This window comes from Nicotiana attenuata, unplaced genomic scaffold (genome assembly GCF_001879085.1).
Source record: "Nicotiana attenuata strain UT unplaced genomic scaffold, NIATTr2, whole genome shotgun sequence".
Classification (NCBI taxonomy): Eukaryota; Viridiplantae; Streptophyta; class Magnoliopsida; order Solanales; family Solanaceae; genus Nicotiana; species Nicotiana attenuata.
The window spans coordinates 114,106-134,676 of record NW_017672667.1 but is presented as its reverse complement, the minus strand read 5'-3'; the positions used below and the strand labels follow the sequence as shown (position 1 = coordinate 134,676).

At 38.6% G+C, this 20,571-nt stretch overlaps 1 protein-coding gene across 1 annotated transcript; it reads left to right on the top strand.

Moving 5' to 3' along the window:
- Nucleotides 1–216: 216 nt before the first annotated feature.
- LOC109214036 (scarecrow-like protein 8) lies at nt 217–2,581 on the top strand. The gene has a single exon (XM_019377906.1). The coding sequence runs from the start codon at nt 462–464 to the stop codon at nt 2,382–2,384; it is 1,923 nt and encodes a 640-aa protein (XP_019233451.1). The 5' UTR covers nt 217–461; the 3' UTR covers nt 2,385–2,581.
- Nucleotides 2,582–20,571: the final 17,990 nt, after the last annotated feature.

Below are 20,571 nucleotides of genomic sequence, written 5' to 3'. Positions count from 1 at the left end.
GTTATTAGGGGGCGCGTGTTTCGTGTGTCCTTATCCGGCCCCAGCACTCCAAAGACCTTTGATAATACAGTGAATATATCGTACATCTTCCTGAAAATCTAACCGTCCATCATGTCTAGAATCATATTAATCCTAATATCTGACGGCTAATAAAGAAAGAGCACGTACACAAGGATTTCAAATTAAATAACGCAACACAAGAGACCACAAAACCAGAGGACTCAATAGCCGCTTGATTCGAAACTACCCAACTTATAATCATGACAAGAATCAATCAAATGGAGTAGCTTAATACGAAGCTACCTATTCTCTCTCTTTCTCTTTATTTCTCTCTTCTCTCTCTATAAGGAAACTGTCTTTTTTCTTGTAATGCAGAATTTTGATAAATATCCAAACTTTTTGCATTAGTTTGAGGTTTCTTTTGCAGATCGAAAAGCCCATTTGGCCGGAACAGATTAAAAATGTCATCAGGTTTTACCGGCGACTTCTACGGCGCCGGTGGGATTAACACCGGAAGATCTACCATGAATAACAACACACTCAGGTCTCAGCTTTCTGGAATTTTGCCCGACCCGGCTACCCAGATCGTTCTTGGGAGACCCAATTTAATGGGGAAGCGATCTCTTGCGGAGTTTCAACAGCAGCAGCAATTTCAATTTCTACAACAACAAAATCAACAGCAGCAGATGATTCTACTACAACAACAGCAACAACAAGGGCTTGGCTTTTATCTTCGTAACGTAAAGCCCAGAAATTACCAGCAGGCTTCTCCTATAGATTTTTCTGTTGCTGCTGCTGCTGCTTCCTCAATTTCATCTGAATTCTCTTCGTTTTCTTCGAATTCAAATGCTTCTACGATGAACACGCGCCATACTCTCCCTGTTCTTCAACAACTACGGTCACAGCCCGCTTTGCCTTTGGCTAATACTAATATTAGCGGATTCTCACATCCGGGTACCCACAATTATTCCACAGGGGTTCATAACAGAGCAACTATTGGACAGGAATTACTGTCCCAGGAATCAGAGAAAAAGATGATGAATCAGCTTCAGGAGCTCGAGAAACAGCTCCTAGACGACAACGATGACGAGGACGGCGATACAGTTTCAGTTGTCACCAACAACGAGTGGTCAGAGACAATACAGAATCTGATTAGCCCCTGTCAAAGCCAAAACCAAAACCAGAACCAGAATCAGAAACTTGCTTCACTATCACCATCCTCGTCGACGTCGTCATGTGCTTCTTCTACAGAATCTCCGCCAATTTCTTGTCCCAAGCAGTCAATAACAGAGGCTGCTACTGCAATATCCGAAGGTATAAACCATGTTGCAGTAGAGATCCTCACGCGCCTGGCACAGGTTTCCAACGTCAGAGGTTCTTCCATCCAGCGGCTAACAGCATACATGGTTTCGGCTTTGAGGTCGCGCGTGAACCCCACGGATTACCCACCGCCGGTGTTGGAGTTGCACAGCAAAGAACACACGGTATCTACACAGAATCTATACGAGGTATCCCCATGTTTTAAACTCGGTTTCATGGCTGCGAATCTAGCCATTCTTGAAGCTGTGACGGACCACCCTACGAACAAGATTCACGTCATTGATTTTGACGTCGGCCAAGGCGGACAGTACTTGCATTTACTGCATGCATTGGCTGCTAAGAAATCAGAAAAGCCAGGTGTACTAAAGATCACGGCTTTCACAGAGCAAGTAGGCGGAGTTGACGATAGACTCAATTCTATCGGCGTTGAGCTGAAAGCCGTGGCTAACAAAATTGGAGTTTGTTTGTATTTCAACGTAATGGCTTGTAAAATTACTGATTTGAGCAGGGAAAAACTGGGGATTGAACCTGACGAGGCATTAGCAGTGAATTTTGCATTCAAATTGTACAGACTGCCTGATGAGAGCGTAACGACGGAGAATCTAAGAGATGAGCTTCTCCGGCGAGTGAAGGGGTTATCGCCGAAAGTGATAACGGTGGTTGAGCAAGAATTGAACGGGAACACGGCGCCGTTTCTAGCGCGTGTGAATGAAGCGTGTGGGTATTACGGAGCGTTGTTCGACTCGCTGGACGCGACTGTGTCAAGGGATAATTTAGAACGAGTCAGGATCGAGGAAGGACTGAGTCGGAAGATGGCTAACTCGGTAGCGTGCGAAGGGAGGGACCGCGTTGAAAGATGCGAAGTGTTCGGGAAGTGGCGGGCCCGAATGAGCATGGCTGGGTTCGTGCAAAGGCCCATGAGCCAACTCGTGGCTAACTCACTGTGTTCGAAACTTAACTCGGGGACACGTGGCAACCCGGGCTTTACCGTGAATGAACAAAGTGGAGGTATCTGTTTTGGTTGGATGGGACGAACTCTCACCGTCGCATCGGCTTGGCGTTAACTTAATTGTGTATCCCACGGAACTCATTGTCTTTATTCTCATAAAAGTGTTTCTTTTCTAATTAGTAGTAAAAGAAATATTCTGATTAGCTTATTAATATTAATTAATCTTCAGTGTGATTTGCTGTATTAAGGGTTCTTTTTCTTGTTATTGTTTACTTATTAATCAATTAGAATGCAGAAGAAGAAATGGATGAAGACCTACGTTTAAAAAAGGCTTGAATATTAATATTATGCTTTTATTTAAAAATATTGTGTTAGTGCATGTTTGGCTGTGGAGGCATTTTGATTTTCTTTAGGTAAGGTGTTTGGCAGAATGCTGACTTGTGTTTAGCTCTTAAAAACTGTGGGTCCACAAATTAGATTATTTACAAGGGTAATATGGTTGGTTTTAATTTGTTTCTGATTATAAGTAGTTCTTAGTTGGGGGAAGTACGTGTATTAATGAATTTGGTTCTATGGCTATTCTTTTTTCTTTATTTTCTTTAACTTTTTTTCCTTATGTTGTTGTTGTTGGTGTTACTTTTAACTAATTGAGCGTCGAGGGAGGTTCACGTGTAACTATTGTTTTATCACGTAGCCCACTGTCCACCGAATATTTTGCCAAAGGACTTTGTTTCTCACTTACGCATGTATATAATTAGGTGGTAATATACCAAATTAACAATTAAGCAATCCAATTTCATGTGAACTAGTCTTGCTTCATTTTTCTCCTTAAGATTGCACCTATTTTTTTGTAATCACCCTGCCATTTAACAGATTAGTAAAATAAAAGGCAGCCTTGTATACAAGGCATTTCGCACGCGTTCACGCAAGGTTTGGTGAAAGAGCCGTATTTCAAGGGGTGTAACGTAGATAATTTACCCTAATATAAGTATTAGTGACCGTTTCTACCGCTCGAATCCATGACCTATAGGTCACATGGAGATAAGTTTACAAGGTCCGGGAAAAGAGCCGTATTCCAAGAGGTGTAACGTAGACAATTTACCCTAATATAAGTATTAGTGATCGTTTCTACAGCTCGAATCTATGACCTACAGGTCACACGGAGATAACTTTTCGATTGTTCCAAGACGGCTTTGGGACAGGGGTAATATGTGTTATGTCGAGGAAGAGGCAAATCCGAAAATAAAGAAGATAAAGAACACCAAATTTTAACGTGGAAAACCCTTCAAATCGAAGGTAAAAACCACGGGATCACAAAGATCCAAAAAGCTCCACTATAACAATAATAGGGTTACAAAAGTTCTCCAAATTGGCTACACAACAAGGGCCAAACACGGAGCAACAATAGCAACAAGAGCAACAACTAATCAATTGAAGAAAGAGTATAATCCACAAAACGAAGCTGTTGTTTGAGGCTCGAAATCAGATGCTACGAGCATCCAAATCCGATCTCCACCGTACAAATCCAAGATCAAGATGTTACAAACACTCAGTCAAAATTTCAGCCCGATCCAACGGTTAACAAATCAGAAAACGTGATCTGAAGTTGGCTGGTCGGAATAAAAATTTGCAGCAAAACAAATACTTTTTTTTCTCTCTTCTCTCTTGATGAAAGCTCTCTCAAAACCCACTCTTATGTGATTAAGTCTTTCAAAGACTTGTATCAATGAGCATAGAATAATTCTCCAAGGTTGTCCTATTTATAGATCATGAGTGGTGCTTTCTCTTAAAGCCAAAACCCACTCAAAATAGGAATAAACCGAATCCAATTCCAAATAGGATTGGAAACCAAAAGAGAATAGGATTAGGCCATTGGGCCTTTGGCTGGACAATATGGGCATGTGCCCAACAAACTCCCCCTCCAGCGAAGGGGCCAAATGTGTCTTCAAGTAGAGGAACTATCGACAGGCTTCGTGCCTGCCAATTTTCTACAAAATTCATGTTTATCTGCAACCACCGCCTTTATCAGCATATCCGAAGGATTTTCATCAGTGTGTATCTTCTCAACCTCAAATAATTTCTCTTCCATGGCCATTCTTACCCAATGATACTTTCTATTTATATGTTTGGTCTTAGAATGAAAAGTGGAGTGCTTGGTGAGACAGATAACACTCTGATTATCACAAAATAAGATGTACCGTGGCTGCTCAAAGCCAAGATCATTAATAAACTCCTTCATCCATAATAGTTCTTTGGCACCTTCTGTGACAGCAATATATTCGGCTTCCGTGGTGGTTAGAGCTATGCACTTCTGTAGTCTAGATTGCCAAGAAACAGCTCTCCCTGCAAAAGTGATCAAATAACCGGAAGTGGATCTTGAATTATCAAGATTGCCTCCTAAATCAGAGTCTATGTAACAAACAAGTTCAGGCTTGCCATTGCCAAAGCACAGCTTCAAATCTACAGTACCTTTTAAATACCTTAATATCCATTTTACTGCATCCCAATGTTCTTTTTCAGGATTGGAAATGAATCTGCTAACAGTGCCAACGGCATGTGCAATATCTGGTCTAGTGCAAACCATAGCATACATCAAGCTACCAACGGCAGAAGAGTAAGGAATACGAGACATCTCCTTTTTCTCTTCATCAGTAGATGGACTCTGACTACTACTCAATTTGAAGTGTTTAGCAAGAGGAGTACTAACCACTTTTGCATCTGTCATATTGAACCTCTTGAGTACCTTCTCAATGTATTGCTTTTGGGACAGAAATAACTCATTTCTATCTCTGTGTCGGTGGATTTGAATGCCCAAGATTTTCTTTGCTGGCCCCAAGTCCTTCATCGCAAACGATTTGCTCAACTGCTTCTTAAGGACTGCAATTCTGGATTTATTCTTTCCAACAATAAGCATGTCATCCACATAAAGTAATAAAATAATAAAATCATCATCAGAGAACTTCTGGAAGAATACACAGTGGTCTGAAGAAGTTTTCTTGTACCCTTGTTCTTCAATGACAGATTCAAACTTCAAATACCATTGCCTTGGAGCTTGTTTCAATTTATACAGGCTCTTTTTCAATTTGCAGACATAATTTTCTTTTTCCTTAGTTACAAAACCCTCAGGTTGCTCCATATAAATCTCCTCATCTAAATCACCATGAAGAAAATCAATCTTGACATCCATCTGCTCAACCTCTAAATCTAGACTTGCGGCTAAGCCTAGAACCACACGAATAGAAGACATCATCACAACAGGGGAGAAAATTTCATCAAAGTCAACTCCCTTCTTCTGGCCAAAACCTTTAACAACTAACCTCGCCTTGTATCTAGGCGCAGAGGTATGGTTATCTTGCTTTATTCTGAATATCCATTTGTTAGATAAAGCTCTCTTACCTTTCGGCAATTTCACTAACTCATATGTGTCATTCTCATGGAGTGACTTCATCTCATCTTCCATCGCTTCGATCCAATGATCTTTGTGATTATCTTGCATGGCTTCATCATAATTCTCAGGTTCTCCCATGTCAGTCAAAAGTACATACTCATCAGGAGGATAGCGCATGGATTTTTGCTTCTCCCTTGTAGATCTTCTAAGAGAGGTTTCAGGAGCATTCGTAGTAGTTACCTGTGCAGGAATTGGTTGCTGATCAACCACAACTTCATCAACTGGAGCATCCATAACATCTATACCATGATGATCATTTTGATCTTGATCACTATCTCCATCATTGTCTTGGGTTCCTTCATGTGCAATAGGTGCCTTAGCAATTGAAACTGGATCAATGTCAACTAAGCTCTCATTACTCTGAGAATCTATCTTCTCAGCTTTGTCAATATCTTCAATACTTTGGTCTTCAAAGAATATTGCATCACGACTTCTAATAAGTTTATTGTCAACTGGATCATAAAAACGATACCCAAACTCATCTTGACCATAACCGATAAAGATGCACTGCTTAGTTTTGACATCCAGTTTCGATCTCTCATCTTTAGGAATATGCACACAAGCTTTACACCCAAAAACTCTCAGGTGATCATAAGAAACATCTTTGGCAAACCAAACTCTGTTTGGGACATCACCATCCAAAGCAACAGCAGGAGACAAATTGATAACATAGGCAACAGTGTTAAGTGCTTCCGCCCAAAATGTATTTGGAAGTTTAGCCTATGAAAGTAAGCATCTAACTCTCTCAACTAGAGTTCTATTCATCCTCTCTGCCAAACCGTTCAATTAAGACGTCTTGGACGGAGTTTTCTGATGACGAATTCCTTGTTCCTTGCAATAGTTATCAAAGGGACCACAATATTCACCACCATTGTCAGTGCGAATACATTTTAATTTCTTCCCCGTCTGTCTCTCAGCTAAGGCCTGAAATTCCTTAAACACGCCAAGTGCTTGATCTTTAGATTTCAAAGGATACACCCAGAGCTTACGAGAATGATCATCAATGAAGGTCACAAAGTAAAGTGCACCACCTTTTGACTTTACTTTAAAAGGACCACACAAATCAGAGTGTACTAGCTCTAATAAATCGGGCTTTCTTGAGGGAGGATGACTATGAAAGGAAACCCTTTTCTGTTTGCCAGCTAAACAATGTATGCACCTTTGCAGCTTTGCTTGTTTTACTCCAGAAAGCAAACTTTTCTTAGCCAAACACGTAATCCCTCTCTCACTCATATGACTCAATCTTCGATGCCATAATTCTGACAAACTATCACTTTCCACCAGATTTATTGAGTCATTAAGAATAGAGCCTTGTGTCACATATAATTGACCAGACTTGACTCCTCGAGCCACTACTAACGAGCCCTTGGTGAGCTTCCATTGGCCGTTAAAGAGAGCATTATGGTAACCTTCATCGTCTAATCTTCCTGCGGAGATCAAATTGAAAGGAAAGTCTGGAGCATGCTTCACATCTTGAAGAACTAACGTTGAACCATTATTAGTTTTCAAACAAACTGTGCCAACACCAAACACCTTAACTTCACTGGCATTGCCCATCTTTAACACTCCAGAATCAACATGAGTATAAGATGAGAAAAAATCTTTTCTTGGTGTGACATGTGAGGTAGCTCCAGAATCTACTATCCAGCTCGTCTCATGGGATACCAAATTGATGACGTTTTCATCATAAGCAAAAAGAAGGTCATCTTGTACAATAGCAGCAACATTGTTCTCGTTATTTTCAACTTTCTTTCCTTCTCTAGTGTCTTGATTCAACTTGCGGCAAAACCTTTTGATGTGTCCTTTCTTGCCACAGTGGTTGCATGTAACATTATAGTATTTGGACCTTGACTTACATCTACTTTTACCTCTATTCCTTGAGCCTCTTGTTCTATCTCTCCCCCGGTCTTCTGTAACCAAGATATATGATTGTGAGGATGAACCCTACGATTTTCTCCTTACTTCCTCGTTCAACACACCACTCTTGGCATATTCCATGGTCACCTTACCTCCAGGAGCTGAATTTGTCAAAGAAACACGAAGAGTTTCCCAAGAGTCTGGCAGAGTATTAAGAAGCCAAAGTCCTTGTATCTCATCATCAAAATTAACCCCCATTCCAGATTGCTGATCAAGGACGCCCTGAAAATCATTTATGTGATCAAGGATAGGGCTGCCTTCCTTGTATTTAAAGGTCATCAATTACTTTAGCAGAAACAATTTGTTGTTCCCGGTTTTTGAAACATAAAGAGTCTCTAGCTTTTCCCACATTGATCTCGCATGTATCTCGTTCACAATATGGTTGCGAACATTATCTTCAACCCATTGCCGTATATATCCACATACTTGTTGGTGCTCGAAATCCCAATCTTCATCGGATATACTCTCGGGTTTATGAGCTGAAAAAACGGATAGATGCATCTTCTTCACGAACAACAAGTCTTTCATCTTGCTTCTCCAAACATTATAATTTCTCCCATTTAAACATACCATCTTGCTCATATTCGCCTCCATTCCGTAATAACCCGGATAAATAACCAAGGCTCTGATACCACTGTTATGTCGAGGAAGAGGCAAATCCAAAAATAAAGAAGATAAAGAACACCAAATTTTAACGTGGAAAACCCTTCAAATCGAAGGTAAAAACCACGGGATCACAAAGATCCAAAAAGCTCTACTATAACAATAAGAGGGTTACAAAAGTTCTCCAAATTGGCTACACAACAAGGGCCAAACACGGAGCAACAATAGCAACAACTAATCAATTGAAGAAAGAGTATAATCCACAAAACGAAGCTGCTGTTCGAGGCTCGAAATCAGATACTACGAGTCTACAAATCCGATCTCCACCGTTCAAATCTAAGACCAAGATATTACAAACACTCAGTCAAAATTTCAGCCCGATCCAACGGTTAACGAATCGAAAAACGTGAGTTGAAGTTGGCTGGTCAGAATAAAAATCTGCAGCAAAACAAATACTTTTTTTCCTCTCTTCTCTCTTGATGAAAGCTCTCTCAGAACCCACTCTTATGTGCTTAAGTCTTTCAAAGACTTGTATCAATGAGCATAGAATAATTCTCCAAGGTTGTCCTATTTATAGATCATGAGTGGTGCTTTCTCTTAAAGCCAAAACCCACTCAAAATAGGAATAAACCGAATCCAATTCCAAATAGGATTGGAAACCAAAAGAGAATATGATTAGGCCATTGGGCCTTTGACCGGACAATATGGGCATGTGCCCAACAATATGATCCATAGCTAAATGCCTGAATATTTGTACTGGCGTATGAAAGTACATGAAGCATTGACCTACACATTTTGATGCCAAAACAGGTAAAAGCAAGCAAAATAAAATATTCATGTTATGCTATCACCTTCACAATTATGCTCAACTATGTGTGTAGTGCACTGGTGCTGTTTATGAGTTATGATCTTAGGCACGTTTTGCCCAATGTTACCATTTATAAGTTAATAACAAACAAATGTTCATGGTAAGCATTAATATGTAGCTTAATAAAAATAATAACTAATTCAATATCACATGTTAAAGTATATTGATAGCATAATATAAATTTTATATTATCAAATGTATATACTTTATTTTTATTTTAGAGATATAGGGGGTTGGGTATTTTTTGGAGGCTACAAAATGGTAGAAATCTAGAGAAATCTAGGGTACTCTAAAAGGCAAGTCATTGTGAAAGAATTGAAAAGGTGGGAGTGGACTAAATGGAATCCACGATGCAAAGCTAAAATGTTTGTGGTGAAAAGGAGGACTAATCAATTGAGAGGAGAGAAATTAAGGACACCACTGTTAAGGGTTATTAAGTTCAAGAGGACATAACACTATGTATTGGACCCCATTACTTTTGTATTAAACATATATATGATATATTCATTCTCGACATAGCTCTTTCATAATTGTTTCCTACTACAAATAATTGAAAACCGCCAACNGAGGAAGAGGCAAACCCGAAAATAAAGAAGATAAAGAACACCAAATTTTAACGTGGAAAACCCTTCAAATCGAAGGTAAAAACCACGTGATCACAAAGATCCAAAAAGCTCCACTATAACAATAAGAGGATTACAAAAGTTCTCCAAATTGGCTACACAACAAGGGCCAAACACGGAGCAACAATAGCAACAAGAGCAACAACTAATCAATTGAAGAAAGAGTATAATCCACAAAACGAAGCTGCTGTTCGAGGCTCGAAATCAGATGCTAAGATCCTCCAAATCCGATCTCCACCGTTCAAATCCAAGACCAAGATGTTACGAACACTCAGTCAAAATTTCAGCCCGATCCAACGGTTAACGAATCGAAAACGTGATTTGAAGTTGGCTGGTCGGAATAAAAATCTGCAGCAAAACAAATACTTTTTTTCTCTCTTCTCTCTTGATGAAAGCTCTCTCAAAACCCACTCTTATGTGCTTAAGTCTTTCAAAGACTTGTATCAATGAGAATAGAATAATTCTCCAACGTTGTCCTATTTATAGTGTTGTGGCCCAAGTTCAGATGAAGTTTTGAAGATTGACAAAATGAACTCAGTCATGAACCGGGTCCATCATGTGAGACACAATGTTGATATGCTTACACATGTGACATACGCGTGAAGAAGATAAGTCTCAAGGATCAGCAACAATATCTTCTGAATTTATCGAAAAGATTGCATATAGGATAAGGACTTGAAGTCTCCTTATGAAAAGAAAATTATATCCGGATCAAGGATATGGATTAGGAGTTGGAGTTGTTCTTGGACTCGAATTGTCAAAGGATCCACAATTCGAGTTCTTATCAAACTCTGATTACTAACTCTATAAATATAACGATTGTTCTCTTTTACAGGTGATTGCATATAAGCAGAAGTTAAGCATATTTGAGAGCAAAAAGATCAACTCTGATTTGCAAGCAACATATGCGAGATACAAGTGTGCACGTCTGAAGCTACATGAACTAAGATAGAAGAACCAGTTTCATCATTGTGTTTATTCTAAGTCTAGTTCAATTGTAGTAGGTTTTCATATTTTACCTTTCAGCTTTCATAGAAGCAATTATAATAGGTATATTGAGTATTCAAGTTAGAGTTAACTTGAAAGTGTCGCAACAGTTGAGGTTGTGTGCTACACTGGGATTAGAGTTAATCCTTAGGTTTACAAAGAGTTTTGTAAATGCAGTTTTTGGCTCAGTGATTTAGTGGAGTTTGGGAAAATCCTACTGAGTAGTAGGTCGTGGTTTTTTCACCTTTTGAGCCAGGTGTTTTCCACGTAAAAATCTCTGTGCACTTTACTTTCAGCATTTATTATTCCGCAAACTGCTGTAGTTAGAACACTTAGAAGAACCAGGTTCTTCTAACGCGAAAATTAGGTACCACACAAATCACCCCCCCTCTTGTGTGGTATTGACGTTTATAACATCAATTGGTATCAGAGCAGGTTATCCTTGAAGAGGTTAACACCTTAGGAAAAGATCAACATGAGTGCACCACCTGAAAACTGGGAAGGGCAATCCACTGCCAGGCCTCCTCTCTTCAATGGTCTCTACTACTCCTGGTGGAAAAACAGAATGAGGGACCATATAATGGGCGAAGACTATGAGCTTTGGGATATCATCATTGATGGTCCTTTAGCCACAACCAAGAAGAATGCTNTGAGTATATCTCGTACTTGGTTCCCCTATCTCGACTGGAATTAAGGCTTCAGCTCCATATACAAGTGAAAACGGTGTTTCTCCCGTACTTGTTTTTGCTGTTGTTCGGTAAGCCCATAAAACTCCAGGTAGTATCTCTGGCCAGTTGCCTTTAGATTCTTCCAGTCTTTTCTTCATGTTGTTGATAATGACTTTATTTGTTGCTTCAGCTTGTCCGTTACCCACTGGATGATAAGGAGTTGAAGTAATCCTTTTAATTTGCCAACTTTGGAAAAATTCTGTGATTTGTGCACCTATAAATTGCGGGCTGTTATCACATACGATTTCCTTTGGCACCCCGAATCGGCATATGATGTTCCGCCAGATGAAGTCTCTGACCTCTTTTTCTCGTACCTGTTTGAAAGCTCCGCTTCTACCCACTTAGTAAAATAGTCAGTGAGTACTAATAAAAATCTTACCTTGCCTTTGGCTTGTGGTAGTGGACCTACGATATCCATCCCCCACTTCATAAACGGCCATGGTGCAACGACTGAATGTAATAATTCAGCTGGTCGATGCATGTTGTTACCATACCTTTGGCACTTGTCACATTTTGCCACAAACTTTTCCGCGTCTTCTTCCATTTTTTGGCCAATAATAACCGGCTCTAATCATGGTTTTTACCAAAGATCTTCCTCCAGTATGATTTCCACAATGTCCCTCGTGTATTTCTCTCATCGCGTATTCTGTTTGAGAAGGTTCGAGACATCTTGCTAGGGGGCCACCGAACATCTTACGATATAAATTGTCTTATTTTAAACAGTAACGGGCTGCCTTTTGGTGAAGTGCCTGAGCCTTTTTCTTATCTTCAGGAAGTATTCCATACTGCAAAAAATTGACAATTTCATTTCTCCAATCCCATGTTAAATTGTTGTAATTTACCTCGTTTTTATCTTGATCAAGCATGGAGTGAAAAAAATGAATCACGGAAGCATTTTCTGCATTTGTTACTTCTGCAGCAGACGCAAGGTTAGCTAGAGCATCTGCCTCGGCATTTTCTTCTCTTGGTATCTGCATGACTTTCCAAGTTTGAAATTGCCTGATCAAATCCCGTGCCTTTTCCAGGTACTGCTGCATCCTCGCCTCTTTAGCTGTATAAGTCCCCTGCATCTGGTTAACCACGAGCTGTGAATCGCTTTTGATTATGACTTGCTCTATTCCGAACTCTCGTGCCAATTCTAAACCTGCAACCACATCTTCATATTCTGCCTCATTATTAGTAATAGGACGACATTTTATGGCTTGTCGTATAGTTTCTCCCGTAGGTGGTACCAAAATAATGCCTAGACCTGCTCCTTTTACATTTGATGAACCATTAGTAAATAAGGTCCAAGTACCTGGATTAGACCTGTTAAATACCTGCAGTTCTTTTTCTGCCTCTAGCTGCATTCCCTGACTATAATCTGCCACAAAATCTGCTAAAACTTGCAACTTTATTGCAGTTCTTGGTTGATATGCTATGTCATATTCACTTAGCTCTATAGCCCATTTGGCTAGTCTATCTGATAACTCTTGTTTATGTAGTATGTTGCGTAAGGGATAAGCAGTTACTACAGAGATAGGATGACATTGAAAATAAGGTCTTAACTTCCTAGATGCCATAATTAACGCGAGTGCAAGTTTTTCTAGATGATGATATCGAGTCTCAGCATCTAGTAATGACTTACTAACATAATAAATCGGAGATTGTTTACCTTGGTCCTCTCGAACTAACACCGCACTTACCGCTACTTCTGAAACAACAAGGTAAATGAGTAGTTTTTCCCCATCTTTTGATTTTGCGAGCAATGGTGGATTTGATAGGTATACTTTCAAACTTTAAGCGCCTGTTGACATTCTTCAGTCCACTCAAATCGATCTTGCTTTTTTAGAGCTGAAAAGAACCTGAAGCATTTTTCTGATGACTTGGAAATAAATCTTCCCAAAGCAGCTATTCTTCCGGTCAGTCGTTGTACTTTTTTTTTATTCGTCAGTATATCCGGAATTTCTTCAATGGCTTTAATCTGTGCAGGATTTACTTAATTCCACGGTTAGAAACAAGAAATCCCAAGAACTTACCTGACGTAAACCCCCAAACGCGCATTTTTCAGGGTTTAATTTCATATTAAATTTACAAAGAATATGAAATGCATCAGTCAAGTGTTGAATATGATCCCCTGCTTGTTGTGACTTGACTAGCACATCATCTATATAAACCTCCATGGTTTTCCCTAGATATTCCTGAAACATTTTGGTCACCAGCCTTTGATATGTGGCCCCAGCATTCTTGAGACCGAATGACATCACTTTGTAACAGTAAGTCCCCCTGTCTGTTATAAATAAAGTCTTTTCTTCATCAATAGGATCCATTTTTATTTGATTATACCCTGAATAGGCATCTAAAAAGCTCAATAATTCATGTCCTGCAGTAACATCAATTAGTTGATCTATATGTGGTAATGGAAAAGAATCTTTAGGGCAAGCTTTATTTAGATCAGTATAATCTACGCAAACTCGCCACTTACCATTCTTTTTTGGTACCACTATAGTATTAGCCAACCAATTTGGATACGTTACCTCGCGGATAACCCAATTTTTAAAAGTTTCTGCACCTCATCTTGAATCACCTGATTCTTGAAGGAGCCTTGCTTCCTTTTCTTTTGTTTGACAGGTGGGTACAATGGATCTTCATTTAATTTGTGGGTCATTACCTCCGGGGGTATACGTGTCATATCTGAATGGGACCAAGCAAAACAGTCTACATTAGCTTTTACAAAATTCAATCAACTTACATTTCATTTCATGGCTGAGGTTGGTCCCGATGTAGACTTTTCTATCAGGCCAGGGTGCAAATAATACTACAGCTTCTAATTCCTCGATTGTTGTTTTGATGTTTTCATTTTCTTCTGGTTCTTGGATGGTGTCAGGCCTCGAGTCTACATCTGTTCGCCCATGCTTAGTTGAGGTTTGTGTTGCAGCATCCTCAACTTGGTTCTGTGATTGCTATTTGTCTNCTCTTATGTGCTTAAGTCTTTTCAAAGACTTGTATCAATGAGCATAGAATAATTCTCCAAAGGTTGTTACCTATTTATAGATCATGAGTAGGTGCTTTCTCTTAAAAGCCAAAAACCCACTCAAAATAGGAATAAAACCGAATCCAAATTCCAAATAGGATTGGAAACCAAAAGAGAATATGATTAGGCCATTGGGCCTTTGACCGGACAATATGGGCATGTGCCCAACAATATGATCCATAGCTAAATGCCTGAATATTTGTACTGGCGTATGAAAGTACATGAAGCATTGACCTACACATTTTGATGCCAAAACAGGTAAAAGCAAGCAAAATAAAATATTCATGTTATGCTATCACCTTCACAATTATGCTCAACTATGTGTGTAGTGCACTGGTGCTGTTTATGAGTTATGATCTTAGGCACGTTTTGCCCAATGTTACCATTTATAAGTTAATAACAAACAAATGTTCATGGTAAGCATTAATATGTAGCTTAATAAAAATAATAACTAATTCAATATCACATGTTAAAGTATATTGATAGCATAATATAAATTTTATATTATCAAATGTATATACTTTATTTTTATTTTAGAGATATAGGGGGTTGGGTATTTTTTGGAGGCTACAAAATGGTAGAAATCTAGAGAAATCTAGGGTACTCTAAAAGGCAAGTCATTGTGAAAGAATTGAAAAGGTGGGAGTGGACTAAATGGAATCCACGATGCAAAGCTAAAATGTTTGTGGTGAAAAGGAGGACTAATCAATTGAGAGGAGAGAAATTAAGGACACCACTGTTAAGGGTTATTAAGTTCAAGAGGACATAACACTATGTATTGGACCCCATTACTTTTGTATTAAACATATATATGATATATTCATTCTCGACATAGCTCTTTCATAATTGTTTCCTACTACAAATAATTGAAAACCGCCAACCAAAATTTTCCAAAGCCTCTTTCTCTACCTTAATTTGGGATAAGATGTCAACATCTCAGTACTTAGCATGAGATTAAACTTTTCATTAACTCAATCATATAGTATATTGTGAATAAAGGCAAACTAAGGATTTGAACTTTGTGGGATTATATTCAAATTCTATCACAACCCAGATTTATTGAGTTTGAAATTTATTGTTCAATTCATCCCATTTTAACTATCGCTTTAATTCAAAAAATTTGTCCTAAGATATCTATCACTTTGATAATTCAAGACTATTTGTTAGTTGTATCCAACTATAACCTTAATTTAAAAGAATAGTAGTAGCTCTTTTTAATTTTGCTCAATTCTCAAAAAGTATTTAATATGGGGTAACTTAGTAAGGTATACCTTGTATTTTTTTTTATTAGACATGAAAAAACTGAAGCGTCAATTAAACTGGGACGAAGGTAATATTTATAGTTATATACTTATTCAATGAATTTTTCTAACATATACATACAGAGTTTGAGCCAAAAAATTTGGATTGAAATGAACCCATAATTTATACACGAGAGATACTGACTAACTGTGATCAATCAGCTCGGATTAGTAATTACCATGATATGTAATGTGCTTTCCTTTCAAATGAAACACAGTGAACAGTGCCAGCATTATCTTTATTCACTTGAAACTGTTAAGTATGGGCAAGCATTGCAGACAAGAGTACAATTTGCAGGCCATAAAGTAAGAAACTTTAGCTACTGCTGTTACGAGCAATTGATAATTGACAAAAAGTAAGTTCCCAAAATTTAAAAGAGGTCCCCCACATGATTAATAAATTCCAATATTCCCCAACCAAACCCAAGGACAATAGTGATATCAGCAAGAGAGACTATGGTGTTGTATACTAAATAAATCATAAATGTGTACAAGTATTACATAGATATTGGGAGAAGCATAAAAAAGCAAACAAAGTACAAAATTGGAAATGAGACATAAATGAGATCGTGCAATGAATGTATGAGATTCACAGACTTATGGAAGAATACACGGTTACCTGAAACAAAGCCAACTGGATTATTTGTTAGTGTCATAATGTCTGTTTGGAAGGGAAAAGAAGCTGAAACATAAATGTTATTAAGATGAAGTTCAATGAGGACTGCTCATAACCCCCCTTGGAATTTACTTCAAATAAACCCCGATATGAATGAATCCCTATTCTTATTGTTTGGTATATAGTGTTGGGAAAGATCATGAGTTAACTAACATACAATCATACAAAGCAAAATAGAGGAAAAAAATAATAATGGATTAAGTTTTCCCAATCTCCTTTACTGATAATGCATTATCATTTCCCATGTAGATTATCTCACTCATCTACTTGTAAGTTGCAAATTAATTTTTATATGGACACATGTGGAAAGTGACACCAGAATTAAAAACCCATAAATTCAGCCCATAACTTCCCTTACATAGTCAATATCGTTAAAATTATTGGCAGTATCAAAGATATTTGCAGATTATTTACTTTCTGCTTCCCTCTTTTCTCTTTCGGCTTAGGTTAATCTCTCTTGTAGTGACCTTGTTGTTTAACCAGAAAATTACTTTTACGCATTCTTATTGCTTTCTTATTGCAAGTCCAATTATTTCAATCTAGTTTTCTTGATTATCAGTAACCCGGGTTCTTCTAAAATATTAGCTTTGACCGAAATTCCTATTTTCTGGTTAAACAAATTGGTTCCGTTGGTATTTCCTTTCCTTAGAAGTAGTATCTCTTTAGATGGACAGCATTCCAATTTGAAGGTAGAATCTTGCCATCCAATGTTTCAAGCTCATATGCTCTTTTTCCTGCGATACCGTGAATCTTATAAGGCCCTTCCCAAGTTGGACTTAACTTTCCTGCATTGGCTGCCCTTGTTGATTGGAAAACTTTCTTGAGTACGTAGTCCCCAATCTTGAAGTATTTGAGACGAGCTTTCCGATTGTAATACCGTTCAATAACTTGTTTTTGTGCTGCCATCCTTATTAGTGCAGTTTCCCTCATTTCTTCAAGTAAATCCATGTTTATCCGCATCTCTTCTTCGTCGATTCTTCAGTAGTTTGAGTATATCTCGTACTTGGTTCCCCTATCTCGACTGGAATTAAGGCTTCAACTCCATATACAAGTGAAAACGGTGTTTCTCCCGTACTTGTTTTTGCTGTTGTTCGGTAAGCCCATAAAACTCCAGGTAGTATCTCTGGCCAGTTGCCTTTAGATTCTTCCAGTCTTTTCTTCATGTTGTTGATAATGACTTTATTTGTTGCTTCAGCTTGTCCGTTACCCACTGGATGATAAGGAGTTGAAGTAATCCTTTTAATTTGCCAACTTTGGAAAAATTCTGTGATTTGTGCACCTATAAATTGCGGGCTGTTATCACATACGATTTCCTTTGGCACCCCGAATCGGCATATGATGTTCCGCCAGATGAAGTCTCTGACCTCTTTTTCTCGTACCTGTTTGAAAGCTCCGCTTCTACCCACTTAGTAAAATAGTCAGTGAGTACTAATAAAAATCTTACCTTGCCTTTGGCTTGTGGTAGTGGACCTACGATATCCATCCCCCACTTCATAAACGGCCATGGTGCAACGACTGAATGTAATAATTCAGCTGGTCGATGCATGTTGTTACCATACCTTTGGCACTTGTCACATTTTGCCACAAACTTTTCCGCGTCTTCTTCCATTTTTTGGCCAATAATAACCGGCTCTAATCATGGTTTTTACCAAAGATCTTCCTCCAGTATGATTTCCACAATGTCCCTCGTGTATTTCTCTCATCGCGTATTCTGTTTGAGAAGGTTCGAGACATCTTGCTAGGGGGCCACCGAACATCTTACGATATAAATTGTCTTGGTTAAACAGTAACGGGCTGCCTTTTGGCGAAGTGCCTGAGCCTTTTTCTTATCTTCAGGAAGTATTCCATACTGCAAAAAATTGACAATTTCATTTCTCCAATCCCATGTTAAATTATTGTAATTTACCTCGTTTTTATCTTGATCAAGCATGGAGTGAAACAAATGAATCACGGAAGCATTTTCTGCATTTGTTACTTCTGCAGCAGACGCAAGGTTAGCTAGAGCATCTGCCTCGGCATTTTCTTCTCTTGGTATCTGCATGACTTTCCAAGTTTGAAATTGCCTGATCAAATCCCGTGCCTTTTCCAGGTACTGCTGCATCCTCGCCTCTTTAGCTGTATAAGTCCCCTGCATCTGGTTAACCACGAGCTGTGAATCGCTTTTGATTATGACTTGCTCTATTCCGAACTCTCGTGCCAATTCTAAACCTGCAACCACATCTTCATATTCTGCCTCATTATTAGTAATAGGACGACATTTTATGGCTTGTCGTATAGTTTCTCCCGTAGGTGGTACCAAAATAATGCCTAGACCTGCTCCTTTTACATTTGATGAAGTAATCAAGGTCCAAGTACCTGGATTAGACCTGTTAAATACCTGCAGTTCTTTTTCTGCCTCTAGCTGCATTCCCTGACTATAATCTGCCACAAAATCTGCTAAAACTTGCAACTTTATTGCAGTTCTTGGTTGATATGCTATGTCATATTCACTTAGCTCTATAGCCCATTTGGCTAGTCTATCTGATAACTCTTGTTTATGTAGTATGTTGCGTAAGGGATAAGCAGTTACTACAGAGATAGGATGACATTGAAAATAAGGTCTTAACTTCCTAGATGCCATAATTAACGCGAGTGCAAGTTTTTCTAGATGATGATATCGAGTCTCAGCATCTAGTAATGACTTACTAACATAATAAATCGGAGATTGTTTACCTTGGTCCTCTCGAACTAACACAGCACTTACCGCTACTTCTGAAACAACAAGGTAAATGAGTAGTTTTTCCCCATCTTTTGATTTTGCGAGCAATGGTGGATTTGATAGGTATACTTTCAAACTTTAAGCGCCTGTTGACATTCTTCAGTCCACTCAAATCGATCTTGCTTTTTTAGAGCTGAAAAGAACCTGAAGCATTTTTCTGATGACTTGGAAATAAATCTTCCCAAAGCAGCTATTCTTCCGGTCAGTCGTTGTACTTTTTTTTTATTCGTCAGTATATCCGGAATTTCTTCAATGGCTTTAATCTGTGCAGGATTTACTTTAATTCCACGGTTAGAAACAAGAAATCCCAAGAACTTACCTGACGAAACCCCAAACGCGCATTTTTCAGGGTTTAATTTCATATTAAATTTACGAAGAATCTGAAATGCATCAGTCAAGTGTTGAATATGATCCCCTGCTTGTTGTGACTTGACCAGCATATCATCTATATAAACCTCCATGGTTTTCCCTAGATATTCCTGAAACATTTTGGTCACCAGCCTTTGATATGTGGCCCCAGCATTCTTGAGACCGAATGACATCACTTTGTAACAGTAAGTCCCCCTGTCTGTTATAAATAAAGTCTTTTCTTCATCAATAGGATCCATTTTTATTTGATTATACCCTGAATAGGCATCTAAAAAGCTCAATAATTCATGTCCTGCAGTAACATCAATTAGTTGATCTATATGTGGTAATGGAAAAGAATCTTTAGGGCAAGCTTTATTTAGATCAGTATAATCTACGCAAACTCGCCACTTACCATTCTTTTTTGGTACCACTATAGTATTAGCCAACCAATTTGGATACGTTACCTCGCGGATAACCCAATTTTTAAAAGTTTCTGCACCTCATCTTGAATCACCTGATTCTTGAAGGAGCCTTGCTTCCTTTTCTTTTGTTTGACAGGTGGGTACGATGGATCTTCATTTAATTTGTGAGTCATTACCTCCGGGGGTATACCTGTTATATCTGAATGGGACCAAGCAAAGCAGTCTACGTTAGCTTTTAAAAATTCAGTCAACTTACATTTTATTTTATGGCTGAGGTTGGTCCCTATGTAGACTTTTCTGTCAGGACAGGGTGCTAATAATACTACAGCTTCTAATTCCTCGATCGTTGTTTTGATGTTTTCATTTTCTTCTGGTTCTTGGATGGTGTCAGGCCTCGAGTCTACATCTGTTCGCCCATGCTTAGTTGAGGTTTGTGTTGCAGCATCCTCAACTTGGTTCTGTGATTGCTATTTGTCTTCGCTTTTTGCATTTGCATCTGCTACGGAATTAATGCTTGGAGACGCTTGTTGGTCACCACGTATTTGCCGTATTCCCATTGTGAAGGGAATTTGATAACTTGATGCAAAGTGGATGGAACAACATCCAT

Coding starts and splice junctions, on each gene's coding strand:
- LOC109214036 (XM_019377906.1), top strand. CDS start 462: ATGTCATCAGGTTTTACCGGCGACTTCTACGGCGCCGGTGGGATTAAC.